Source organism: Elaeis guineensis, chromosome 10 (genome assembly GCF_000442705.2).
Source record: "Elaeis guineensis isolate ETL-2024a chromosome 10, EG11, whole genome shotgun sequence".
NCBI classification, from domain to species: domain Eukaryota; kingdom Viridiplantae; phylum Streptophyta; class Magnoliopsida; order Arecales; family Arecaceae; genus Elaeis; species Elaeis guineensis.
In genome coordinates this window covers 12336312-12361378 of record NC_026002.2, presented here as the reverse complement: position 1 = coordinate 12361378, position 25067 = coordinate 12336312, and the positions used below count along the sequence as shown (strand labels likewise).

At 40.2% G+C, this 25067-nt stretch overlaps 1 protein-coding gene and 1 pseudogene across 4 annotated transcripts; one reads left to right on the top strand and one right to left on the bottom strand.

Moving 5' to 3' along the window:
• Positions 1-1435: 1435 nt before the first annotated feature.
• On the top strand, positions 1436-17590 carry LOC140852048 (nuclear pore complex protein NUP155-like). 4 transcript variants are annotated; one of them, XM_073244742.1, is made up of 13 exons: positions 1436-1792; positions 3607-3776; positions 4285-4411; positions 7029-7291; positions 7397-9038; positions 9111-9323; positions 9551-9798; positions 9933-10347; positions 10924-11129; positions 11246-11597; positions 15999-16217; positions 16610-16938; positions 17271-17590. In XM_073244742.1, exons 1-13 carry the CDS (start codon positions 1634-1636, stop codon positions 17386-17388), a joined length of 4461 nt encoding a protein of 1486 aa, XP_073100843.1. In that variant the 5' UTR covers positions 1436-1633; the 3' UTR covers positions 17389-17590. The 4 variants fall into 4 exon arrangements, with proteins under 4 accessions (XP_073100843.1, XP_073100845.1, XP_073100846.1 ...); XM_073244744.1 differs by lacking the exons at positions 1436-1792; positions 3607-3776 and having other exon boundaries at positions 4284-4411; positions 7162-7269; positions 7371-9038; XM_073244745.1 differs by lacking the exons at positions 1436-1792; positions 3607-3776 and having other exon boundaries at positions 4291-4411; positions 7162-7291.
• Positions 17591-20459: 2869 nt separating this feature from the next.
• LOC140852167 (NF-X1-type zinc finger protein NFXL1-like) lies at positions 20460-25014 on the bottom strand (annotated as a pseudogene).
• Positions 25015-25067: the final 53 nt, after the last annotated feature.

Here is a 25067-nt window from a genome sequence, read left to right as displayed (position 1 = left end):
GTAATGTATATTAATATAATAATTATTGCTTCAACAATATAAATAATCATTTAATAAAATAGATATAACTATTATGATCATAATTATACATATTGTGGATTTTGCAAAAAAAATATTTTATATTTGATTCCACAAGAAAATGTTAGATTTTTTTTTCTTTTTTTCAACAACTCAATTCATATTTAGCTTCGTAAAAACTAAATTGCCCTTGCATTGACTAATGGCATATTTTTCTAATAAGGAGCTTTAATGGTACCATCTACTCATTTTTTTTTTTGATAGGGCATAGGAGTTTTTGCTTTTGATGACATATATAGCGTGCTTTCTTTTGATTCTTTTTGTTTTTCTTCTTTAAATATATCACACGAATAAAAAAAATATTTTCATTGAAACTTTTTTTCAAATACATGTTACTAAATAATAATTAATACTCTACTGAACAAACTAAGTGTACGTGATTGATGAATAATAAAAAAATTGAATAAAATAATTATTTTTTTGGGGGGGGGAAGGGCCGGGGGCAAGAGATTCGGTATCTAATAGACAAGTTAGTAGATTTTTTATCTATTTACGATTAATTTAAAAAAATATTAAAATAATATGAATTATAAATTATTTTGAATTAAACTTATCTTGTCAAAATTTATTGAAGTCAGTTGGACATAATTTGTGACTATCTGCCGTACAGATTCTGAAAATTTTCTAAGTTAGAAAACTAACACCTATATAGAAGATTATATAAAATATATATTTTTTGAAACTAAAATCAACGATAATTGATCTTTGGATGTTAGTGAGTCACAAAATAATTTTTAATAAATTTTGAGATCCTTTAACCTATTTATTTTGAAAAAAAAAAATTTTAAAAATTTTAGTTTGAAAAAAATTTAAACTAAAATCCAAGATTTGACTGCTTAGTTTTAAAAATTTTAATTTTTATAATATTTTTATTGATTCTAAATAGAAAGGTATTTGCTTATTTATATTTATGTTTTAAAGTTAATAAAAAATAAAATAAATAAATATATTAATTTAAAATCGTCAAAGGATGATTTATAAAATCGTCCTATTAAAAGGTGACTCATTTCTCTGATCAATCTGATTCCTAGCTGGAGGTCAGATTGGTGAGATGGCAAAGAAAATTATTTTTTGAAGAGATAATTTTCTTCTTCACAGTATTTTCGTAAATAATTTGATCTCAGTATTATTTGAATAATTTTTTTAAAAATTAATAATAAATAAATAAAAAATTCAAAGACAGTACTGCTGATATCTACTGGAAATAGAAAGATATGTCTTTTTTTTTTTTTTTTTTTGCAAGTGGAGGGCTCTAGTGGGTGATTGGACTGATAAATAATTAATGATCCAAGTGGCCCAAACGACCTGTGAATGTGATCAATTCAAGTTAAAATTAACACTCCGCATTACAGACAATATGTAATCTTTCTAGGTTCCAAAACCTGGTCCAGCGGTAGTGCCCTAATCCCGTCATATCCAAATTGATCCAAAACCCCGCCAAGCCCCCCTCCAAAACCCTCTTCGCGCCTCTCTCTCTTCCGTCGCCGTAGATCACCAAAGGCTCTTCCTTCTCCCTTCTTCCCCACCATTCTCTCTCTCTCTCCGAGAGAAATCAATGGCGTGGGAGGACGAGATCGTCGAATTGGACGTGGCTTCCGCCGGCGTCGTCGTGAGCGAGCGCATCGAGAAGGAAGCTGCCGGCCAGGTCGACCTGCGAGATGCTCTCGAAGCTTCGAAACTCGCCAGCCACCCCTACTCTTCGCATCCAAAAGAGGTACTCTTCTTGCCTCCTTGCCCAATTAGAAAGAGATCCATAAGCATCGCAGCACTGGCGTTTCTTTCCTATTTCCCCAATCAGGGATGGTGGATTTTGTTGATCAGTAGGATTCACTGTTTTGGAAGAGCATAAAAGTCTCATCGAACTAGTAGATAAAACTGATGCTTTGTTTGCTTCAATGCTTGATCGAGCATCGTGTCTACTCTATTTTAATGAATATCGATAGATTAAATTGTATTTGTGAGGTGTAGTACTGTTTCTCTCTCTTTTAAACATTGCCGTGAGAGAGAGCTAAGAGGGCTTTTTGTTTAACACAGAGGAAATGTGCTTATTACCCTATAAATATCACAATCATGAGGGACGAGTTCCTATTAACCATTATGTACTAAATCTAAGCATCACGGGAATTTGATTGTAGCTATTGCTGGTAGCATAATAAAGTCCTTTAAGGCATAGTGTCACAATATCGTTTATTAGCTTTGCAAAGTTCAAAGTTCAAAGTTTTAAAGTTTTCCCCCCCTTATTTGGGAGATGGAGTTTCATATAAACCTGCGAAGTCTGGAGCCTAGAATTAAAGGGTGGTTTTATGAAAAATACCTCACAACTTTTTGACATGTCCTGTTCTTTGGGGAGAGAAAAATGGATACCGAGAGTGAGCTTTTGCTTCCACATGAGCTAAACTGGAGCAATTAACTTAAAAGGGGAATTTGAAGTAACAGTGCCAAACAATGTTTCCTTTTGGGCGAGCGGCAAGGAATCATTTGAAAGCTTAATTAGGTCATTTATCTCCATTCAAAATCTGAGATCTTGTTAAAAAGGAAGCCATGTCATTTTTCAATTTTCTCATTACACTTATGACATATGCCAATGCCACATTGACTACTCTTATTTTAAAAACTGCGATCTTCTTGGTCATCACGAATCTTAGACTCATTAGTTTGTTAAATGTAAAAGCACACATTATGCTTATTCTCTTTATGTGGGAATGTAGTTTAATGATGCTTACTACTCAGCCACATTAGCATGCTACCTCTGGGGTCGAACTATTCATTATGCTCCTAAGCTTTTGAAGCAGTTCCAAACCTGGAACTTGCATTAATATGGAGGGCAGATGAATGATAAGTCAAATCAGTAGCACTTTTTTTGCTCAAGAAATATAGCCCTCCTGACATCCTTTTTCAGTTGTCCTTTCCATTTATAGGTCTTGGGAGACACTAAGACTTTGGAGTACTGCTAGAAAACACTGTACATAACTAAACTGAAAATTTAGTGATGTAATAAAGATGACTAGTGACAAGATAAACCTTGCCAGCTTAGTTGATGAAATCTATCATTATTTTCGATAACTTGACTATAACATATTGAAAAAAAAAAGCATCTTGGATTCAATTACCAAGGTGAGGTGTCAAATAGTAAAAGATATTGATTACTTGAGTGAGCTATGGAGCCTAATAAGTGCTAAGTATTGCAGCCTGGGTAACTAAATGATTTTAGTTTTTGGAAGAACTTGTTATACATTGTTGTGTTGAATCAGAGTGTGCCTTTAATTCATTTCTTTTTCTGGTCCTTTTCTTGTGGGAGGGGGGTAGTGATGTCTATTTTTACAGTTCAATTGCTTGCATTATGATTCCTGATTTAAATTCTTGAAAATTCAAACTGCTCAATTGGACCTAAAAGGTCGGAAAATTTTGTTCTTAATTTATACGTATATAATATGTACTTTGTTATTTGGCAGCTTGTTTCCATGCTAACCAGCCTTCCCCATATTCTTTTAACTTATTTTAAATAATTGTTTGATGATTGTGCTGTAGTGGCCTCCTCATTTAGAAGTTGTAGAGACTCGGGAATTACCTCCCGTGCTCATCGAAAGATACAATGCAGCTGGTGGTGAAGGAACGGCATTATGTGGAATTTTCCCAGAGATATGCCGTGCTTGGGCTTCAGTCGACAATTCTTTGTTTCTTTGGCACTTTGATAGCTGGTGAGGTTACAGCATGAATGATGCTGATCCTATCCTATCCCATCAACTCCCTGTAATTCTCTTTCAAACTAGATTCCAGGGTGACTGCCATTTTCTGATAATAAATCAATAACTTTTATATGTTTGATTTTGCTGCAGTTTGAGAATTTCCGTGTGGTTCATTGTGATACTTTCTTTCGAAAAGCACCACTGAAAACAGTGAAATTAAATTTCCCTAAAAAATTTTGAACCTATACTTGAAAAGGCATTTTATAATCTGGAATGCAGTTTACAACCTTAGAAAAGATTTAGTAGATTCCAATTGCTTCTTAATTTTGACTGCATCATTACTCTTATCTCCTTAAAAAATGGACTGTATTATCAATTTGAATTTTTTATCAGTAAAATAGTTTAACCCTTTTGACTCAGTATCTTTGTTCATGGTCACTGACTTATATTCCAGGAATTTCATGCCAAAAGTGCTTTATCATCAGAATCTCTCTTACGCAAAGTGTCTTATCTATGTTAGGGATGGCCAATGCTGTGAATACAGTGCTGAGGATCATGCAATTTGTGCTGTAGGACTTGTCAGACCAAAGCCTGGAATTTTTTTGGAAGCAATCCAATATCTTTTAGTTCTTGCAACTCCAGTTGAGGTAAGAATGAAATAGTCTATGCTAATGTTTTTCAAATTAAATAGCTTAAAGGATAGATGAATATCTATTCAAATGTTGAGTGAAGCTTTTCTTTTCTCCGAAAACCTGGGCATTGGTTCAAGCTATTTACTTTGCACATGTCATAATACTTCAGTCTGAGTAATTATTTCTTAAATATTATTCTATTCTACAAACATCACATCCACAAGGATCAATATGATCAAACACATTATTATAAATAAAAGATCCTCTGTTTTAGTGCAATGTGTGTTAGTTTGTGTCAGAACAGATGAGGAGTGTGTAACATATTCACATTGATGTGTTAGGATCCTAAAGCAAGGTAGCAAGTTCATCCTTTTCACTATCTTCTTATTCATCTCCTTTACACTAATTTGAGTATAAGTACAAGTCTATGACCAATTAGATATATCTCCCTTCCAGCTGATCTTATGGTTTTAGTTGCAGGCCCCCTTCTTTCCTCAAGTTGCCTTAGAAATGAATAACAATAATTCTTAGAGGGGTAACATCAATTTGACAATTGATCCTAAATAACTGTGTAATCCTCATGGAACATCTATCCTTAAATCCAATGTGATGAGACAATGCCACAGGCAAAAGTGACACTTTTGTAAGACTATCTAAATTCTCTACCACATATCCAGATTGGTGCTTTAATTTATAGTTGAGTGCTGATTGTGTTGTATAAAAAAATAATATATCATATAACTCATATTTGTTTATTAAGAATTAAGATTCAAGGTTGTCAAGGTGGCCAGACAGTCCCCAAGCAGTAGGGACAGCTGACCATGACAGCACTTGGGAGCTCCTAGAGATGTGGGTGATCTATACATCAGTCCTTTTTTTTTCAAATCATATATGTAAACACCCAAATAAAGCTTTGCAGCATGATAGGAGCTAGAACTGATTGATACCAAGTCATGATTTCATCAAATATCGGTATATCAAGTCAAACAAATCCAGTTATCTGCTGATAAGAGTTAAAAAACAAAACCAAATTGTTAAAGAAAGTATAAAACAAAAGTATTTAAGCTTATAAGGTCTACTGCAATCTCTTCCAAGTGCTTTATTGTAGCATACTTGATTTGAAATGAGAATGGAAATTTTAGAGAAAGACAATAAGGACCAGTTTTTGGGGAACCAACCTACCAAAATCTGCTTTGAGGCAGATCAACTCTCCTATTTTCTCCATCGGAAGATCAAAATTAGGTATGAACTCTTTTTCCATATTCATTGATGCAAAGGTTAACTAGAATTACACAATGATGTGATGCGAACTTGTCACCATTTCACCCATGATCTGACCCACTACCAAATAAATGCCCCAACAAGCCACTTAAGTACATTGAACTAGATGAACTACATCCCCATCATCAAATGAATCTTAAACGTTATACACTTTTTGAATAAAATAAGCATGTATGGTCAGTACAGAATTAATTCTATAGCTACATCACTGGGGATCTGGGAAACAACGAACAATAATTTATGAATCATGAAGGCATTCATCGAGTTCTTGATCTCGATGGCCCAAAGTATTTTCTGATGGAGAAGGGAGGTATCAGGAGACTTAGGGATGAGTTGGTGAAAAAAGTTACTTGCGTTTTTTTTAATTACAAGCCCCTCTTTGAAGCATGCCTTAAAGCATCATAACATTGGAAAGAGCTAAGAGGACTGCAGTTCTCAATATGTGTTTCCAGCCTTAACAACCATTTTCAGGTTAATATATTTATCTACTTGGCTAATCAATTATTAGCTGACTTAAGTACTTATGTGTATGCAAGGAAACATAAAAAGGGCATATAATAATAGATGTTAGATACCAAATTGTTTTCCCAAGAAACAACCTATTGACATAGTAAAGCCTAACCCAAATGTGCTTCTCTTATGTTCAAACCTAAATAAGAATTAGATGCATAGCCAATTACTTTTAATTCTTCTCACAGTCACATGCAAACAGTTTTTTTGATCTAAAACTTTTCAACTCAATCTCTCTGCTAAAGTATCCTGATCTAGATCAAGAGTTTGTTCTTGCAACATTGCATACAAAAACCTTCAAGCTCGCACCATACTGTTGGAGAACATGATCTTCAGGAATATGCTATGGACTTAGGTTTGTGTGTTAGGTGTGGGTGCGTGTATAAGTGTTGTAACCTTTCCAAATTTAATAATTTTTTCTTGTAGAGCCATGTCTGGACATCAGGTACCTCAGACGAAATTTAAGGGTCTGAGACCCTGAGTAACAAAAAGGCTACATTCATTTTAAGTTATAATTATGATGCCCTCTGATTTCACCTATGCATCAGCTTTTTTCCTGCTGAACTTTAAAGGAGAGATAAGGATCTCAAGTCTACCCTTTCCACCTGATCTTTGTCTTATCTATCAGATCTTCCAAAAAAATGTAACCCTTTTTGCTATGCCTGGCAGCTCAGGTCCAAGCAAAAGTTTATTGAGTTTGTATAATTAGTAAATATTCTCACTGGAAGATATAGCTCCGCTTTCATCACTTCAAGCTTAGAAATTGTTCCTGCAGATATCATTACTTTCCTCATGATTTTTCAGGGCTTGTTGTTTATTAATCCATCCTATATGTTGTTAGCTGATTCTCATAGGAGTATTTTGCACTGGAAATGAGGATGGAACGGATCGATATGCTGAGCTTTCCTTACAGCCTTTACCTGAATACACAATAGCATCTGATGGCGTTATCATGACCTGCATGACATGTACAGATAGAGGTCGAATTTTTCTAGCTGGGCGTGATGGTCACATATATGAAATGCAGTATTCAACTGGTTCAGGCTGGCATAAGTGCTGTCGCAAGGTTTGCCTCACAGCAGGTTTGGGCAGTCTTGTTTCAAGGTATGTGTTGCATTTATAATATTGGATGACACTAAGAAAGTCTTGCTGCTGTTTTTCTTTCTTGCATAACATGTCCCAGCTCAATTGTTCCGTGCTGATGTCCAGATGGGTCTTGCCAAATGCTCTTAAATTTGGATCTGTTGATCCAGTTGTGGCTATGGTTGTTGATAATGAAAGGCATATTTTGTATTCTCAAACAGAAGATATGAAACTACAGGTCTTTGACTTGGGAGCAAATGGGGATGGTCCATTTAAAAGAATTGCTGAAGAGAAAAATTTGATTGATCCTCAAGAGACACAATATGGGGGTAGAAGGTCTGCAGGATCGAGAGCAAATACTCCAGCAGCAAAACCATCTATAGTTTGTGTTGCTCCTTTATCTATTATGGAATCAAAATGGCTGCACACTGTTGCTGTTTTATCAGATGGCAGAAGATTGTACCTTACTACTACAGGTGGAAATGATTGTTTAACGGGACAAAGTAGTGCTCATCAAAGGCCACGCTGCTTAAAAGTTTTAGCAAGTAGGCCATCACCTCCTTTAGGAGTTGGTGGCGGACTCACTTTTGGCACTATGTCTGCAACTAGTAGAACTCAGGCTGATGATCTTGCTCTGAAGGTGGAAACAGCTTTTTATTCAGCTGGCACACTTATACTTTCCGATTTATCAACTCCAGCCTTGTCCTCTCTTTTGATTGCTAACAGGGACTCAAGTATGCAATCGCTTGTTTCTGGTAGCTTTGGAATGACTGCAACAAGTTCTTGTGCATTACGTGAGATCGTATCATCCTTGCCTCTAGAGGGTCGAATGCTTTTTGCAGCTGATGTTTTACCCATGCCAGATGTAGCAGTAGCTGTGCAGTCATTGTACTCAGATACAGAAGGCTTCTCTTTGACGGGATCTAGCGAATCATGTGAGAAGGCATTAAGGAAACTTTGGGCTAGAGGAGACCTGTCAATTCAACATATCTTACCTCAGAGGAGGATTGTTGTGTTCGGTACCATGGGTATGATGGAGGTAGTTTTTAACAGGCCAGTGGATATTCTGAGAAGGTTGTTGGAGTCCAATTCACCAAGACCTCAGATAGAGGAATTTTTTAAGCGTTTTGGAGCCGGAGAGGCTGCATCTATGTGTTTAATGATAGCAGCCAAGTTGGTTGACAATGAACAAAATCTAATGAGCAACACAGTTGCTGAGAGAGCTGCAGAAGTATTTGAGGATCCAAGACTTATTACAATGCCACAACTTGACGGTAGCACTGCATTGTTGAACACTAGGACTTCAGTTGAAGGCTTCAGCATGGGGCAGGTTGTGCAGGAGGCTGAACCTGTGTTTTCTGGTGCACATGAAGGACTTTGCTTGTGCTCATCTAGGCTGCTCTTTCCTATATGGGAACTGCCTTTTATGATTGTCTGTAGAGAAGTAGGCTCTGATGCTCACTTTAATGAAGGGGTGATAGTATGCAGACTTTCTGTTGAGGCAATGCAAGTCCTTGAAAGCAAAATTCGTTCCTTAGAGCAGTTTATGAGGTCTAGAAGAAACCAGAGAAGAGGGCTGTATGGTTATGTTGCTGGTCTAGGAGATATAACCAATTCTATTGTTTACTCAGAATCAGGAACTAATAGTCAAAGTACAAGCAGAAATTTATTAGTACCACACTCTCAAAATGCTGAAGCAGGAGATGCTGTGGCTCCAAATAAAAGGCTGCGACTTCCTTACAGTTCTGCTGAACTGGCAGCCATGGAGGTAAATAGATATTACTTGGATCACATACATTTACTTGGTATATAAATAGCTTAACTTTTTGAGCCCATGCAGGTGAGGGCAATTGAATGTCTTAGGAGGCTGCTTCGAAGATCCAGTGAAGCATTATTCCTACTTCAACTTATTTCAAAGCACCATGTCACTCGCTTGGTGCAAAGTTTAGATGATGATCTACGCCAGAAACTTGTTCATATGACATTCCATCAGTTGGTATGTTCTCAGGAGGGAGACCAGCTTGCCATGCAGCTTATTTCAGGACTCATGGAGGTAAATATTTACATGGCCCATGGATGCATGTATTGCAACTTTTATCTCAAATTAATGGTACCCATATACATGCTCCTTCTAACATTTTAATTTAACTAGTATGGATGGTTTATATTGGTATCCACTTGATGTTCGGATGCCTATCTATATTTCGACTTTTGATCATATCCCCTTAGTCTCTCTCTCTCTCTCTCTTTCTTTTTTTTTTTGTTTAAATTTTGTTCCAGTACTACATTGGTCCAGATAGCCGGGGCACGGTAGATGAGATTAGCATGAAATTACAGGATGGTTGTCCAAGTTACTACAACGAATCTGACTATAAATATTTCCTAGCAATAGATTATCTTGAGAGAGCTGCTGCTACCACTAACTCTGAGGAGCGAGAAAATCTTGCTAGAGATGCTTTCGGCCTTTTGTGCAAAATTCCTCAATATGTGGATTTGAACACTGTATGCAAACGATTTGAAGACTTGCGGTCAGTTTCCTTCTTGGAAAATATATGTTTTTATTTTCATTATCTGCTTGCTTAGCAGTATCTAGACCTTTAATCTATCGTAATAGAAAAATATTATTCATTAAAACACAATCTATATGCTTCCTGTATTGTAGATTTTATGAAGCTTTGGTACGACTGCCTCTGCAAAAAGCTCAGGCTCTTGACCCTAAAGGTGATGCATTCAATGATAAAATCGATCCAGGCAATCGAGATTATGCACTTGCTCAACGTGAACGATGTTATAACATTATTATAAATGCCCTTGGTTCTCTGGCACAAAAAGGGACACAGACGGAGTTCAGTGCTTCTGTTAGATTTTCGGGCATGAGGTCTGTACTTGACCAGGCTTCACGGGACAAGTACATACACCAAATTATTCAGCTTAGTGTTCAATGGCCCGACACAGCCTTTCATAAGTATTTGTACAGGACACTAATTGTCTTGGGCCTTGAAAATGAGTTACTGGAGTATGGTGGTACTGATTTGGTTCTATTTCTACAGAATGCTGGCAGAAAGCCAACAGAAGAGGTTTGTTCTGATTGGAATTGAATTAGCCTGAAATTTTTTACTAGATGAAAACTTCCACTTCTATTCAATTTCAGTACATGCAATTAAATGCATGATGGATAAATAATAAGTACAGACATTTGTTTTTACTTTTTATTATTTTTAAACTTTCCACTGGTTTGCAAATTTATATTTTTTTAATTTGTATGTCATTTTATGAAAATAGAGCAAAAATTTTGATCCCTACCTTACAATGCGTCCACTGGGAAAACTATTGTTCATCTTTTTTTCACTCTTTAGGTAAATTATGTAATTCTGTAGCCTGACATCATGGAAAAATATTTGTAAAGGTGAAAATTTAAGTTAACAAGAAACTTGTTTTTTTGGGTCTGTTCTTTGAAACCTATCTTTCACAACAGCAGTAATATTTTAAAATGAGTATTCTAATACAGAGAATTTCTTTTTATTTTTTTTTGCAGATATGTAGAAAATTTCTTTGAGAATTGACATTTATTGTTAGTTTGATGAATCAGATTAGCAGCTGGGTTTGTGAGATGTAGATTATATCATCTTGTTTAACTTATTTTTGCTCTTTAGGTTCAAGCTGTCACCGCCATAACACGAATGGCTTCTGCAATGCGTGATTTGGAGGGACCGATTCCTTCTAGCCACACCAAGTATCTTGACCTTCTAGCAAAATATTATGTCTTGAAGCGGCAGCATATTCTTGCTGCTCATATACTGTACAGGTTGGCAGAAAGGCAATGCAGTGATGTAGGAGAAGCTCCTACTTTAGAGCAGAGGTTCTTAAATTACCTAGTTACATTGCATTATGGCTTTTTCTTGAAAAATGGGTTTCTGTTTCCACTGGCAAGTTGATGATTTATTCTGGCACATATCTGTTTTATTTTGGAAACAGGCATCAATATCTCAGCAATGCAGTTTTACAGGCTAAAAGTGCAATTAACAATGATAGTTTAGTAAGTACAAGAGAAACTATTGATGATGGATTGCTAGATATGCTTGAAGCAAAGCTTATGGTTCTTCAATTCCAAATGAAAATTAAAGAAGAACTCAAGGCAACAGCATTAAGGTTTGAAGATTTGCCAAGCACCAGTGTATCCCCTCCTAGTGATCCTTTACATACTAGCCTGATGGTTGACTCTAACATTGCAAAGGATGCCAAAGACAAGGCAAAAGAGTTAACGCTGGAATTAAAGAGCATCACTCAATTATACAATGAATATGCTGTTCCTTTTAAGCTTTGGGAGGTATGTCCTTTTAAATTAGCATTCTTAATGGAACTTCTCTTTGACTTTCAGAATTATAGGGATCTTGACTATCAATTGGCTCTATTCAACAAAATGCTCCTAACTTGAAATTCAACTTGATAGTGTGCATGTCATGTTTATATTTGCTAGCTTCACAATTTTGCTGCCACAAGGAATGTTGCAGTTGGCTTAGGATCAGGTCATGACACATCACAACAGTTACTCTAGATGAAACATGTAGGACCTAGGGAGGTGCATTTAACTTGTGCTTTCTTGATGTTAATAATTTGCACTTACTGTGCACAGATTTTAGTAAATTGCCCACAAATGAAGTTTTGGCCTTTAGATTCATATATTATTTTCTTTTCCAAAAAAAACACACAAGAAGATATGGAGCACATTAACATTTCTAAAGAAGGCAATGTAACTTTTGTAATTAGTTCTGGTGGTAGAGATCTGTTAGCTAGCACTGCAGTGAAAATTTTGTACAAAGCGTTTCTGAGATAAAATGGGACTATGACTTTTGAACTATTTAGCTTCAAGGCTTTTTGGGATAAGTTTTAGAAGGATCTGGTTAATTTTCTTCAAAAAATGTCCATCTCAAAAAGAACTACTGGGGGCTCAGCTCACTTGCTTCTTGACTATAATTCAAGAAGTCTGGAAAGGAATTGGACAACCCATACAAAATAGTCAACTTCTCTGGATTAAAAGCAATCAAAGTTTACCCAATTTCATCTCCTGCAGTCTCTTTTGTTATCCTCTCATTTGGCTCTCTGGAAATAGCCTTTAAGATTGGTTGGTTAGCTTTCGATGTAAATTGGTTAAAGTTCCAAAGACTAGAAGAAGTAATCGCTGAAATGGTTTTCTTTGCTTCTGTATCAGAAATTAGATTCCTGGAATGGTCCTTTGATCTAATAGTAATGCTGTCAGATGATCTGCATAAAATTGTGCATTAGATGACTGTGCTTCAGCCAATTGGGTTTCTGTTCAAACTCGCTTCTACCAAGTTATCTCTACTTTTTATAACTGCAAAATCTTTATTACTGACCAAATTTGAAGCTGGGTGAGGTGGGGAACCTATTTCTTTTTATAAAATAACCTCCCTTTATTCTATGCCTTTTTAAATCATAAATGAGAGGAAAAATAATTGTTTTAATTAAAACTGAGGTGTTATAAGTGTACTTATTAGAAACCTTCTCTTATCCTCCAAATGTGAGGCCTAAAAGTTTTGGCATTAATCTTAATCATTAATATTCTAGAGTCAAGATATCATATGCTTCTGCATTTGCCCAATGCTAGTAATTCTGCTTTTCGGTTCTCCTTTTCATTTGGCAGCTGATTGGAGTTTACACTTCAGTCACCTATAGACCATAGAACTTTGCTTTCTCCAAGTATGAAATTTTAAGTTGTCCCTCCTGTAGATAGGCATATCAGAAATATGTTGGCCAAATAATTTCAGCAAGGAGAAGAAACTTTGAATCTTTGATCAATGAACTAAGAAATTTGAATGGTTTTGTCCCTTATAGCTTTTAAGAGTCAGCTGTAATCAAGAGGCCACTATTGTCTCTAAAGCTATTTGGAAGATACTCAACGGAAGGAATTAACATATTCTTGTCTAGGAAGTACTACTAAATCTTTTCGTGATTCTTCTAAGGCCCACAGAGCCATTGTCCTTGGACCAAACTGGAGCAATTAATGTTAAAGTAATAAAACCACTGGCATCAGTGAAAGCATTGGAATCAGAAAAGACAATTCGCCTTCATTTTCTGATTAGTATCTGATGCTGTTAAGGTCATCGGAAAGTCAGAATAAGTACCTTGCCACGTTCCAGCTCAATTATTTTTTCTTCTTCCATGAGCAAAGTTGGAAAGTAGATGATAGAAGTATAGAAGCTGCAGCTCATTGTCATTGCAGTGCAATGTGCAGCCAAATGTTATGCACTCCCTTTATCTGAAGCAAGATTTTAAATCCCATGGGACAGGGCTGTCTCGGTGTCCTGCGGGATATCCCATCGGGATCTGAATTCTTGATTTGAAGAGTGGCAAAGTAGTAGGTTTTGAAAAAGACATGTCCTACCTTCAACGATATCCTTAAAATTTGCTGGGGGGTAATAACATTTCCAAAATCTATTTACAGTTAAAGTCTGAGTAATTTTATGTTTCCAAAGGCCTAACAGAGCTTTTAGAACTTTGGTGCTTTAAAAATCCCTGTCATTTAGTAGGGCCATTGAAGGGCCGAACATTCCAAACCATCAACTACATGATTAAACAAACATGTTTCTAGCATTTTATGCCCTTTTTTTTGATCTTCTTCTCTTTCTTGGAAGGCATTCTCAAGCTTATTTGAGATCTTCTGATCCTGAAGTACCCATATCCTGCAGTTCAGTACTTTAGCCTAAAGTACCACCATTTGCCATTTAAACATGGACATTTAAACTTCCCCACCACTTTGCCTTGAGGGGCTTTGAGATCTTATCGCGGATGTCTGAGTGGCCTGAATCTCTTGGATCTTGGACCTGTGTACCTGCACATTCATGGATGAAATCTTCCATAAATTTGGTCTTTTCTATCTAGAACTAGGTAATAGAATGGTCATAGTATGCATGGCCGAACAGCTAAGAGTCACCACAAAAAGTATAACTTCCAGATACAAATCATTTATACTGACTTCAACTCTTGCTCACTAGTATCGATCACTTCTATTATATGCAAACTCTTCTTTATCTCAATTTAAGTACACAACCTTGCAAATCTTAATATCTCTGCTACTGTTTAAGTTTTAGTCCATAAAATGAAGGTTCTAGAGAAACTTGCATTCTTGCATAGAGAATCAACTGAAGAATGTGAAGTTGCAGTGAAGGGTGTCTCACCCATGCTGCAGTCCAAAGGTAGTTTTACTTGAATTCCATGTCTTCATTTTTCTGAGCAAAATAATGTGCCTGTCCATTGCATGTTCCTCCATCCACTATTTTAGAAGATGTAACCACAAATTTATATACGAAGCTTTCCTTGGCATTCCACTTTTTCTTGAGAAATTTCTTTAGGAATCAAAGCCAGCGTCCTTTCAATGATATATCCCTACAAGTTTGACCCAGGCCTTTGTATCATCAGCCAGCTCCTCTAAAGTGTTAAAAGGCCATACTCTTTCCATTCCTTATCTTTAGGCTTATGAAGGGGAGCTCAGGATTTCTTTGCTTTTTATTTTTTTTAATAAGATAAAGATTTGATGGAGGCCAGTCCCATTCTTTAAGCTAATGAACAACAGTACAATGACCACTCCAGGGAGGAGGGAGAAAACAAAAACAGAATATTACACCACTTTAATTGATCTAAAATCAGGATGCAGAGCTCAATATTTCTTCTTCACCATGCCATTAGTGGAGTCCTTGACAAGGAACCTCATTTGCTTGATCACCTGAAGCACGAAACAGTTCTTATCCTTGAAGAAGCGCCTTTTTCTTTCCAATCAAAGACACCAGCAAACTAGCAGAAACAGAATTCCATCCTTTCCTCAAATCACGGTCAATAGAGTTCTTCCTCCAAGTAAGTCCAAAGTTTACAGTGAGCAAGAGGAAAGGTATTGAGGTTCATCGAAACACCAAAATAATGCCAGACCCCTTCCAAGAAATCACAGCCAAAGAGATGGTCTGGGGTCTCCTCAAGACACAAGATACAGAAAGTAGTGTTTAAAGCATCTATAGCATCCTCACTAAAGGATGGGCTCTAATTTGTCGGGTGAGCTAGGGAATGATTTCTCAGGTTTGAAGAGAGTCCTGCTAAGCCTAGAGGCTTGCAGCTTGCTAGGGACTAGTTTTCTTACTCAAACCGTCTCTAATTAAAGATACTCTACTAGCAACTGCATAATCTCTATTATTCTGCAGGATAATAGAAGTTATTAAAAAAAAAAAGAGGTTGGATGACTTAAAATCAAGGATTCAAGTCTCAGCGGGATATCCGCGGGATATCAGGATATGGTACCATCCCATGTGTTGGGATAGGGCCATTTCTAGCATCCAAGCATCCCAATCGGAACATCTCCTGTCCCAAGTATTGGAATAGGGTAGGATAGCGGCGCGTCTCATTCATGAGAAAATTGGGACAGCCTCATTCCACGAGGTTTAAAATCTTGCTTAAAATCGCTTAATTTGTGGTAGGTTTCAAACTAAAAATATACTGGGTTTAAAATGAATGTCTAGGGAATTATTGTCTAGAATAGGAAAGTTGCAACTTAGGCTTTAACATTTGTCATATTGTTAGAAACTATCTTCTAGATCTTCCTGATCTTTAGCATCTTCATGTATGTGTTATGTCTATGCTTCGGTATTGTATACTTTTTCATCACTTACAAATGTTAGTTTTGAGATGATTTCTAGTAATTTCTTCCTGTTGCTATTTTGATCAGATATGCCTAGAGATGCTTAACTTTGCAAACTATTCTGGAGATGCCGACAATAAAATTGTTAGAGAAATCTGGGCTAGACTTCTTGATCAAGCTCTTTCAAGGGGAGGCGTTGCTGAAGCCTGCTCTGTGTTGAAGAGGGTTGGGTCGAATCTTTATCCTGGAGATGGGGCTTGCTTGCCTTTAGAGACACTATGTCTTCATCTTGAGAAGGCTGCTCTGGTAATGTGGCTGTATCTCCATCATATGACTCTTTGACTTGGTTCCCAACTCTTGCATGCATATTAACTGTTTATTGATGTTTTATTGTTTCCTGAGTCTGCAACACATGCAGGCTCAGGTTCTTAAATCTAGTTTTATGCTCAGCTCAGACCTAGCTGTTTGCGTAATAATGAACAAGTCAATTTTAGGTAGAGGCAATTCTGAATAAACTAAGCTTGCAAACAAACATGTTAGCTTCACTCATGACTGCATGAGCAGAACCAGAAACACACATTCAGTTTTAGGTGTTCTGATTTTAAAGTTGATCACTTCTATTTTGAAGCAAATGCTGATACTTTTTGTTGAGCTTTTGTTTCAAGACATATCTCAGAAGTGAGCATCCTCTTTAGCAGGAGCGTTTAGAATCAGGAGTTGAACTTGTGGGAGATGAGGAAATTGCGGGAGCCCTTCTCGTAGCCTGTAAAGGTGCACATGAGCCTGTATTAAGCATATATGACCAATTGCTGTCAAACAGAGCTGTTTTGCCTTCACCAGCTCTGAGACTGCGGCTTCTCCGATCAGTTCTTGGGATCCTTCGTGAGTGGGCCACGTCTGCACTTGCTTATAAAATGGGTACTACAACAGCCGGTAGTTCTATTATATTCGGTGGAACATCAGCATTAGAGCAGACAACAGTGATAAATCAAGGAATTCGGGACAAAATCACTACTGCAGCTAACAGGTCAATCTCTTCTTTTTCCCTGTATGATATAATGGTTTTATGCCTGCTTTCTTCCATTAAATAAGCAATCATCTGTTGTGTTTAGTAATTCTCAGCTCACAAGCAGTAATCTTGTTTTTATTCGGGAAATGTATCTTATTCCTCTCTTCTCACACCAGACATTTGTGCAACTTGGGAAACTTATTTTCTTTTTTTACTCAAATTCCATGCTTTTATACATCAGGGATCAAACTTGCTATCTTAGAAGTCACTCTTTTTCATTTTGTGATGTTTTCCATGAGCAAGGTGAGTTTTTGGATGTGACAAGGTTAATTTTGCATACATGAAAACAGGTACATGACTGAAGTGCGGAGGTTGGCCCTTCCACAAAGTCAGACTGCAGCTGTCTACCAAGGTTTTCGAGAATTGGAAGAGCAACTTTTGTGTTCTACTTCCTTTGAACCATACTGACATTTTTGTTCATATTCCATTGAACTTAGCCTAGCTAATCAGCTGTTCTTTGCATTCTACCATCACAGAAAAAATAGCCATTTTATTAGAATATATCAAATAATTATACTTAATGTGTGATATCTGGCTGTGTACTCCTTACGGTGATATGCAGAATTTTGTAGTTTATACTTGAAAAAAATGCAGAAGATACTGACAGATATTTTGTGGGTAGTTAAATTTAGATTTATTTTTTGATGAATCTATAATCATTTGCTTATGTCCACATGTTTAAGCATAAACAGTAACTGTTCGTATCCAATTTTGGCCCCACGAATGGGATGGGGCTTTTTGGGAGACTCGTTAATTTCATACACTCCAATCAAATGCCTACTAAATCTGTGGTTCTGATGTTGAAAACAAGGGTTCTATTCTCTGACATATTGATTGCGATCAGTGCTTCATGGTGCAGTTGAATTTTGAAACTTTATTAATAGATGTAGAAGCTTAAGACTAAAGGACACTGAGTAATAGTTCTGATATCTTAGAGAATAACATCATTGAAATCAAGCATTACATTCCAAAATGTCGTTTTGCCATGTCTGATAATCCATGATAGCTTCTTGGGAATCTCTTGATTATATGATCCTCAACTTGAAAATCTTGCTTGAAATAAGATCTGTTTCTTACCACACATTCATTAATTAGACAACAGAGTTCCAACTGATGAAGGCAGCCTCTAGGTCTTCCCACACTAGCAAGTTTCATGGTAGGCCTAGGCCTCTTTAGTCTTTTCTGCCTGAGAGTGCCTTGACCAGATTCAGTATGTGTTCACCAAATTAAATTGGCAGCTTGTTATGAAAATCTGCTTAATCCTTCCATGGATTTTGAGTTGCCATCCTTGTTCTGATTGGCAGAAAGTTTGGAAGTGACTCACCTTTTGCATACATATCAACCACTGCACCGTCCAAAACTACTGAACAATGAACCACCACTTTCTTAACCATCCAAGTATGGAGCTGTTCCCCCTGCTCAAGTGCTGGTAGGTTCGCACACAATTTTACTATTTTTGCCAGAGCAAAGCGATCGTACTCTGCACCCTCTTCAACCATTTTCTGAAAGAGTTTGAAGGTCTTGTCCTTCAAACTACCTTTGGCATACCCCATCCATGAAATCATGCTTCTCTCCACCATCTGACCAAACATTCATCTTGCATCATCAATTTTTCCATGAGTAGTGAGCACTGCTATTATCACAATGTGGATTACCAATTCCTTTTTCTGTTGCCTGGTCATGTATCTTGCGTGCATAGTTTATACTCTCTTATCCTGTGTATATATCAATAAGCTTGCAACAAGGTCTGAAAGGGTAGTGCATGCAGAAAGTGCTTCGGCCAGATAAAAGCAATCTGGCAATACACCATGAAGCTGCATTTTATAGCAAAGCTCAGGCACTTCCATTTCATTCTTTTCAGGTATTCTCCCAAAAATACTTTCCACGTATGTTAAACCTTTGATATTTATGATACATATGAACCGGCTCATTTTCTGGTACTATATTTGGTCTAGCAACAGTGTTAATGATCTGAGCATGGACCTCTTTACCTTGATCGACATTTGCTTGGTTGACACAGAGGATTGGAAGGTTAGCAAGTCTGAATTGGTCTGGTTTGATGTTTGCAGATTTCACTAATAGCAAATTCTGCCTGTTCCTCTTTCACAAACCCTGTAATCAATGCACTCCAGGAGACCTCATTCCTTTTCTTCAACCTATCAAAAGCTTAACAAGTCTCTCATGCGGCCACTTTTTAAATATCTATCGATCAAACTGCCCCACCAAGAATGACATCAGAATCTAGCAGTCTTTTAACCAAGTAGCCGTGAAACTCAGGGCTCAACATCAGCCAAAGCAGCACCATGCCACGAGGCCATTCCCTAAATCGAGCTTAGCACACCAATAAGCCAACTTCTTGCATTCTCAAAAACATGTGTGCACATAATTAGAAAAAATTGACTTACGACTCGTTTGACTCCTTTCATCTATTTAAATGCTATTGCTGCAATTCTCAGCATCTTCACACTTTGCACACACGTCTATTAGAGAGTTCCCTACAAAAACATCACTGCCATACTCAAAAATCATTGCTTTAGTATGCACTTCCCTTTGTCTGAAGACCTTGAAGCACCACAGGACCATGTAGCAGCAGCAAAAGTTGAATGATCATTGCCTCATCGAAGCTCTCCATTGTACAAAAGCCCTCTCAAGCTTCCTTGACACCTTGATTACCGGATACAGCCATTGAGGATGGCATTCCAAGTGATTGAATTTTATCTCTTGATCTCATTAAATGCAGTTACTTCATCATCCAGCGAGTCAACCATGGCAGATCCATCAAGATTCCCATGTGTCTATGAGACGCACCCTCCTTGTCAAGGTCTACACAAGCTAATTCTATAGTTAAAGCAAGTCTGTATAACTTTGTTGCAAAGCTGAGCCCCAGATGTTCATGAATATCTAAGCAACTGGTTTCATTATTTGATGCTTGGCACAACTTTCTCAATGACAACCGATATAAAATCATGCGTAAAATATAAAATTAATAATCATATGATTACAATACTATGTCAAATACCTGTATGGCCAGTTCCAAGCGAGGATGAGAAAGGTGGAGGGTTGATATCCCTTTTTGACGTGTGGAAGGTTGATAACAGGTCGAGAGCTAGCCCTAAAAATAAGTCAATGACTATAAAGTGGATCCTAAATTGATATGAGTGATTGTTAGGGCATCCCCTGTCCTATGGGACACACCACAACCTGACCCAGCCCATCTGAACACTTCACCCTTCATAATTTTAAATCACTGCTCTCACCAAAAACTCTAAAAACATTAGAGGATCAAGATATCAGCTCTCCTTCTAGAACCCTGTAGCACACAGAATAAAACTGAATCCAAACCATAGCATTCACGGCATCAAAAAAAAAGTGCAAGAGTGAGCCTTATCCACAATCCTCTTGCCATGAAGAGAACCAATAGCTCCTCATTCATCATATTAAAAAATGTAACATTTGGATACCGAGTGTGAAGAAAATAGTAATCAAGACAAGATGAACTTCAGCAATTTGATTAAAACAAAATGTATGATTCTCCCCACTGAACTAGGACAAAAAGGTAACCATAGAGGAATGAATAAGATGACTTCAGATGCACAATAGGTATATAACCACCCATGTATAACACTTCACATCAAGCACTGATTCTGGACAATCTTGCCAATCCAAAAAAAAGGCAACAAAAAGATTCAAGGAAGCAAGCACACTTCCAAAAACCTGCTTTGCTCTTACTCATAAGCTTCTTCCCAATCCTCCACCTCTTCAGGCATCTCAACGTTGGCAACTCCATTACCCTGCCCTACTGAACTTAAACCACCTGCTGCTCTTGAATCCATCACCACACCACCTTCCAACCCAGGAACCGAACCACGATCCTCCACTGAGTCAGATGACACCAAATTCATACCCATATCTGAATTGAGAACACTCCACCGGTTTGATGAAGCTGAGATTGGGGCAGCTGCGTTGCCTCTCCACACAGGCACAGGCACTGCTGCATCTGGCCTGCCAGACCAGTCCCTGCCCCATGAATCTGATTCCAAGGCAAGAGCCTTGTTCCATGGATTGCTGCTCTTTGCAGTCACTCCCCCTTCCCTCAATCCCATTCCCCATGCATTACTCGCCGAAGGACCTGATGCCCCAGCATTATGAAGAACCACTACAGCACCCTGGTAAGGAGACCCATGATCCAACCGCCTTAGAGCAGTCGCTGCCCTTGCTGGATCCCCGAAAACAGCCAAGGCATTCTTGTCATTCAACCACACCAGCTCACATTCTCCACCAAACCTCAGAACTAATGCACTTATATCTGCATCCCTGGGTAAGTCTAGCATTGCAACGACAAGCCTAGGATCCATGTCGATCAGGGGATCATAAGCCAGTGGATGGGAAGCAGTTACCGGAATGCCGGGTTTAGAGCCCAGGATCCGAGCAGGAGGCCTGGACTTCGGTGTAACATGAACTACAAGGAACCGCTTGGTTCCCAACCTGCTGCTTGGACTGAGAGTTTCCATCTCTCAGCTAGCTGCCTAACAGCATCTCTCTTCTCCTTCACCATATGACTGAAGACATGGACTCTGAGGCCACTCGAAGCAGCTCCTCTGGCTTTTCCAAGCACCATGAACTTCAACCTCTCTTCGACAGCCAAGACCCACTTCGGTTCTCGTCTGAAGAGGTCAGCAAGCAAGTCTGATGCTGTAGCATTCTCCCCAAAATGCAAGGCATCCAAGTTAGGGGGAGTTATGTCAAAAGCCTCCGCAAGGACCCGTTTCCTCTCCAGCTTTGCACAGTCCTCATCACAGGTGAGCTTTCTCTGTCCAAGAGGCACCTTCTTCCCATTGGCTTCCACTGGCTGTAAAGGAACAGGGAGCTTCTGAATGATAGAGGCTTCAATCACTGGGTCTACATTGAACCCACTTGTGCTGCCTCCAGCTCCACAGGGCACACCGGCGGTTAGCCGGCCGCAAGAACAAGTGATGGTAACAGGGAATTCACACCTCAGATCGGGGCAGGGTGCCAAAGGATGGCATGGAGCAGTGCAAGTATGCTTGCAATCCCTCCTAGGAGCACCACAGACCTGCCCACACGAAGCCTTCAACCCAGAGACAGAGCCAGAGCCAGAGCCACCCGAAGTATCACAAGGAGCAGGATGGCAAGTCCTCGCACAAGCATGCAATCCACATTGCCGAGTCTTACCACAGAGCTGGTTGCAACGAATGTCCTTCGACCCACAAGGTATGTTTCTCAGCAACACATGCCCTCCAATACATTCCTTCGCCATGGGGACCGAACATGGTGGACAATCCCCGAAATGGCAGGTGTGCGAGGCTGAATGCCCACAAGGTTGGGGGAACAAACAAGGGTGGGGGCATGAAGGGACTGGAGTGCCACAAGGGAGCGGCGGTGGGATCGATGTCTTCCCACAAGCACAGGTAAGATCAGTAAAGATGGTCTCGAGACATGGCGGGCAGTGGCCACTGTGGCACAGTAGCTGGCACGAGTGCTGCCCGCATCGAAGCTTCTTCCCGCAGGGCATCGAGCAAAGATGTGGATCCCAATCATCCCCTGAGAGCTGGGCACTTGGCTTGGACAATGGGCAGCAGCGCTCACTGCACCGGTGCCTCCCGCAATTCTTCTTCCGACCACATGGCTTATCACAAGCAAACTTCTCCCTTTCTGATGAAACCTTGTAGCAGTCCACGGTCCGGCTCGACGATCCACAGCGGCATTTCTGATCGACCTGAACCAAACACGGCGGACAGAACCCCTCATGGCAATTCTCTTTGCATCGATGAAGCCCACAAATGAGGAGCTTTTCACAAATCTCCGGACAGGTAGGGATCGGATCCAAGCAACTTTCCCTCTCCTCCTTCAATTCAGTTTTTCCACAGCGGCAAGTTTTGATCTTTCCGGGCAAGAGCTCACACTCGCCACATGGGCCCGGATGGCAATTCTCACTGCAGTGGTGATTCCCACAAGAGAGTGTGCGCCCACAAATGGAATCGCACGAGAAGAGCCCGTCCATCTCCAGGAGATCACCCTTCACCGCCATATTGCCGCAAATCACGACCTCAGTCTTCTTCTTGCAGAAGCATGAGGCGGAGATGAGGAAACGGCAGGGGCTGCAAGCGCCGGTGTGGCAGACACGATCACAGCGGTGGCGCCCACAGGAAAGGAGGCGGTTGCACAGCTGGCCACAGGTTAACGGGGTGCTGCGATCGGAGCACCGCCGGACGATGGTTTTCTTCCCACACGGGCACGGCCGCCGGGGGGCGAAGGCCTTGCAGGGCGGGCAGGGGCCCGGGTGGCACTGGAGAACACAGACGTGGGGCAACGGCTGTCGTCATCCTCGGTAGACGATGGCGGAGTCTTGTCGAGGGGTTTCCCGCAAGACTCGCCGCACGAGTGAGGGGTGAGGTAGAAATCATTCGGAGGATCACGGCGGCGGCCACAGAAGCAGGTGTAGGTGAGGTCCTTGGCCGGGGTGGCCTGCACCGACTGACACCCGGGGCATCGCCACCCGCCGCCGCCGCCATCGGGGGCAGCGGCAGCGGTAGGGGCGGAGGTGTCGGCCGAGGTGGGGGAGCGGGCCCACTTCCGGATGCAGGGGAGGTGGAAGATCGCGAAGCAGCTGGAGCACGACCAAATCGGAGCAGATCGGCGGACCATATCGTAGCAGATCATGCACTCCACGCCCCCCTTCGCAAGCTTGTCCTGGATCTCCTGGACCAGCTGCGGCACGGCGGCGCGATCCACCCCGTCCTGCGGCGCTGCGGCCGGGGGCGCGGGGCGGGGCACGAAGGCCGGACGTGCCGGGTGGTGGTTCCGATGGCGGTGGTGCCCGAGATTAGGGCCGGGGACGTTGGTGGAATCACCGCCAGAAGACGGCGGCTGGTGGATGGAGGCGGCGGGGGCGGATACGCGGGGGACCCATTCCTGACGGCTTCCACCGGCAGAGGCGCGGTGGTGGGGACGGGGGCCACCGCCGGCTCCGGTCCTCCGGTCATTGCGGGGGCGGGAGCTCTCGAAGGGAGGCCGGCTGCATCGTCCGAGGATCCGCTCAGACCCTCGATCTCGGATCCCGTTCCGTGACCTTCGAAATAGAAACCTGACCCTAACCCTAACAAGGAAGGCAGGGATAGGGAGAGGAGGGGGGGGATACCGGACGAAAGCGTTGAGAGGAAGCTATCCGGCTATTCCTTCCCTATTCTTCTTTCCCTGCTCCTGGGATTATATTTGCTTGGGGCCGGAATAGAGAGGGAGGCGGCAGGTATTTAAGGGGTGGGAGGAGGCTTGAGGGCCGACGCGGACCGAGTGCTCGGCTCGGCGACTCGGCGAGTCGGCGGTCGGGGAACCGCGGCGGAGACGGGGCCGATCACCAGCCGTGATTTTTCTTTTTAATACTTGATTCTTTTTAGGGCGGTGGGGAGGTTATTTGCGTTGGATTTCCATCGGACGGCTGTGATTGAAGAGTGGTGTGAGACGGAGACACGGCGGTTGGAAAGCTGAGTGGTGGCGTTCGGGGTTGTTTGTCTTGTCTGAAATAATTAAGCTGGATGGAAGAATTCCGTAAAGAAATATCTCAAGAGCAAACATCATCAATCGAATCTTAGCAAAAAAAAAAAAAAAAAAAAAATCATCACTCTTCCAGTCACGTGGCTGGCCAATGGGATGGTTTTTTTCTTTTTTTTTTTTTGAGTTTGGAAGCGAAGAAACCAAGAGGGCGTGTGAATGTGATGGTTTAACGTTTGCACGTTACATTGACCATTTTGGAATCAATTAGAGACCTTCCCTAGTTTCTTGGACAAGGGGTTTGGAAATTTTCCCTGGACTTGGGGTCTGTGGTGCTGGGAGGCCTTTTGGGTTTTAAAGAATTTTCATAGCAGTTTCTTAGAGTTCTTTGTCTCGTTCCCACCTCTTGAAGTCCATTTGGCGTGTTACTATCATATTTGATCAACTAAAACTTCATGCTAAACCCTAAGTAAATCACACATTTTGCCTGTGTTCCGTATCACGAAGAAGCAATTGATGGTTCATTTTCACTTCAATGCCAAAATGTTGTAGTCAATGTGTTCGAGCTATGCAAAAAC

What these genes read in the sequence shown, in the direction of transcription:
- LOC140852048 (XM_073244742.1), top strand. Translation starts at nt 1,634, where the DNA reads ATGGCGTGGGAGGACGAGATCGTCGAATTGGACGTGGCTTCCGCCGGC. An exon ending in AAACGATTTGAAGACTTGCG is followed by an intron (nt 9,799 to 9,932) that starts GTCAGTTTCCTT and finishes CCTGTATTGTAG; the next exon opens with ATTTTATGAAGCTTTGGTAC. An exon ending in TTCCTTTTAAGCTTTGGGAG is followed by an intron (nt 11,598 to 15,998) that starts GTATGTCCTTTT and finishes TATTTTGATCAG; the next exon opens with ATATGCCTAGAGATGCTTAA.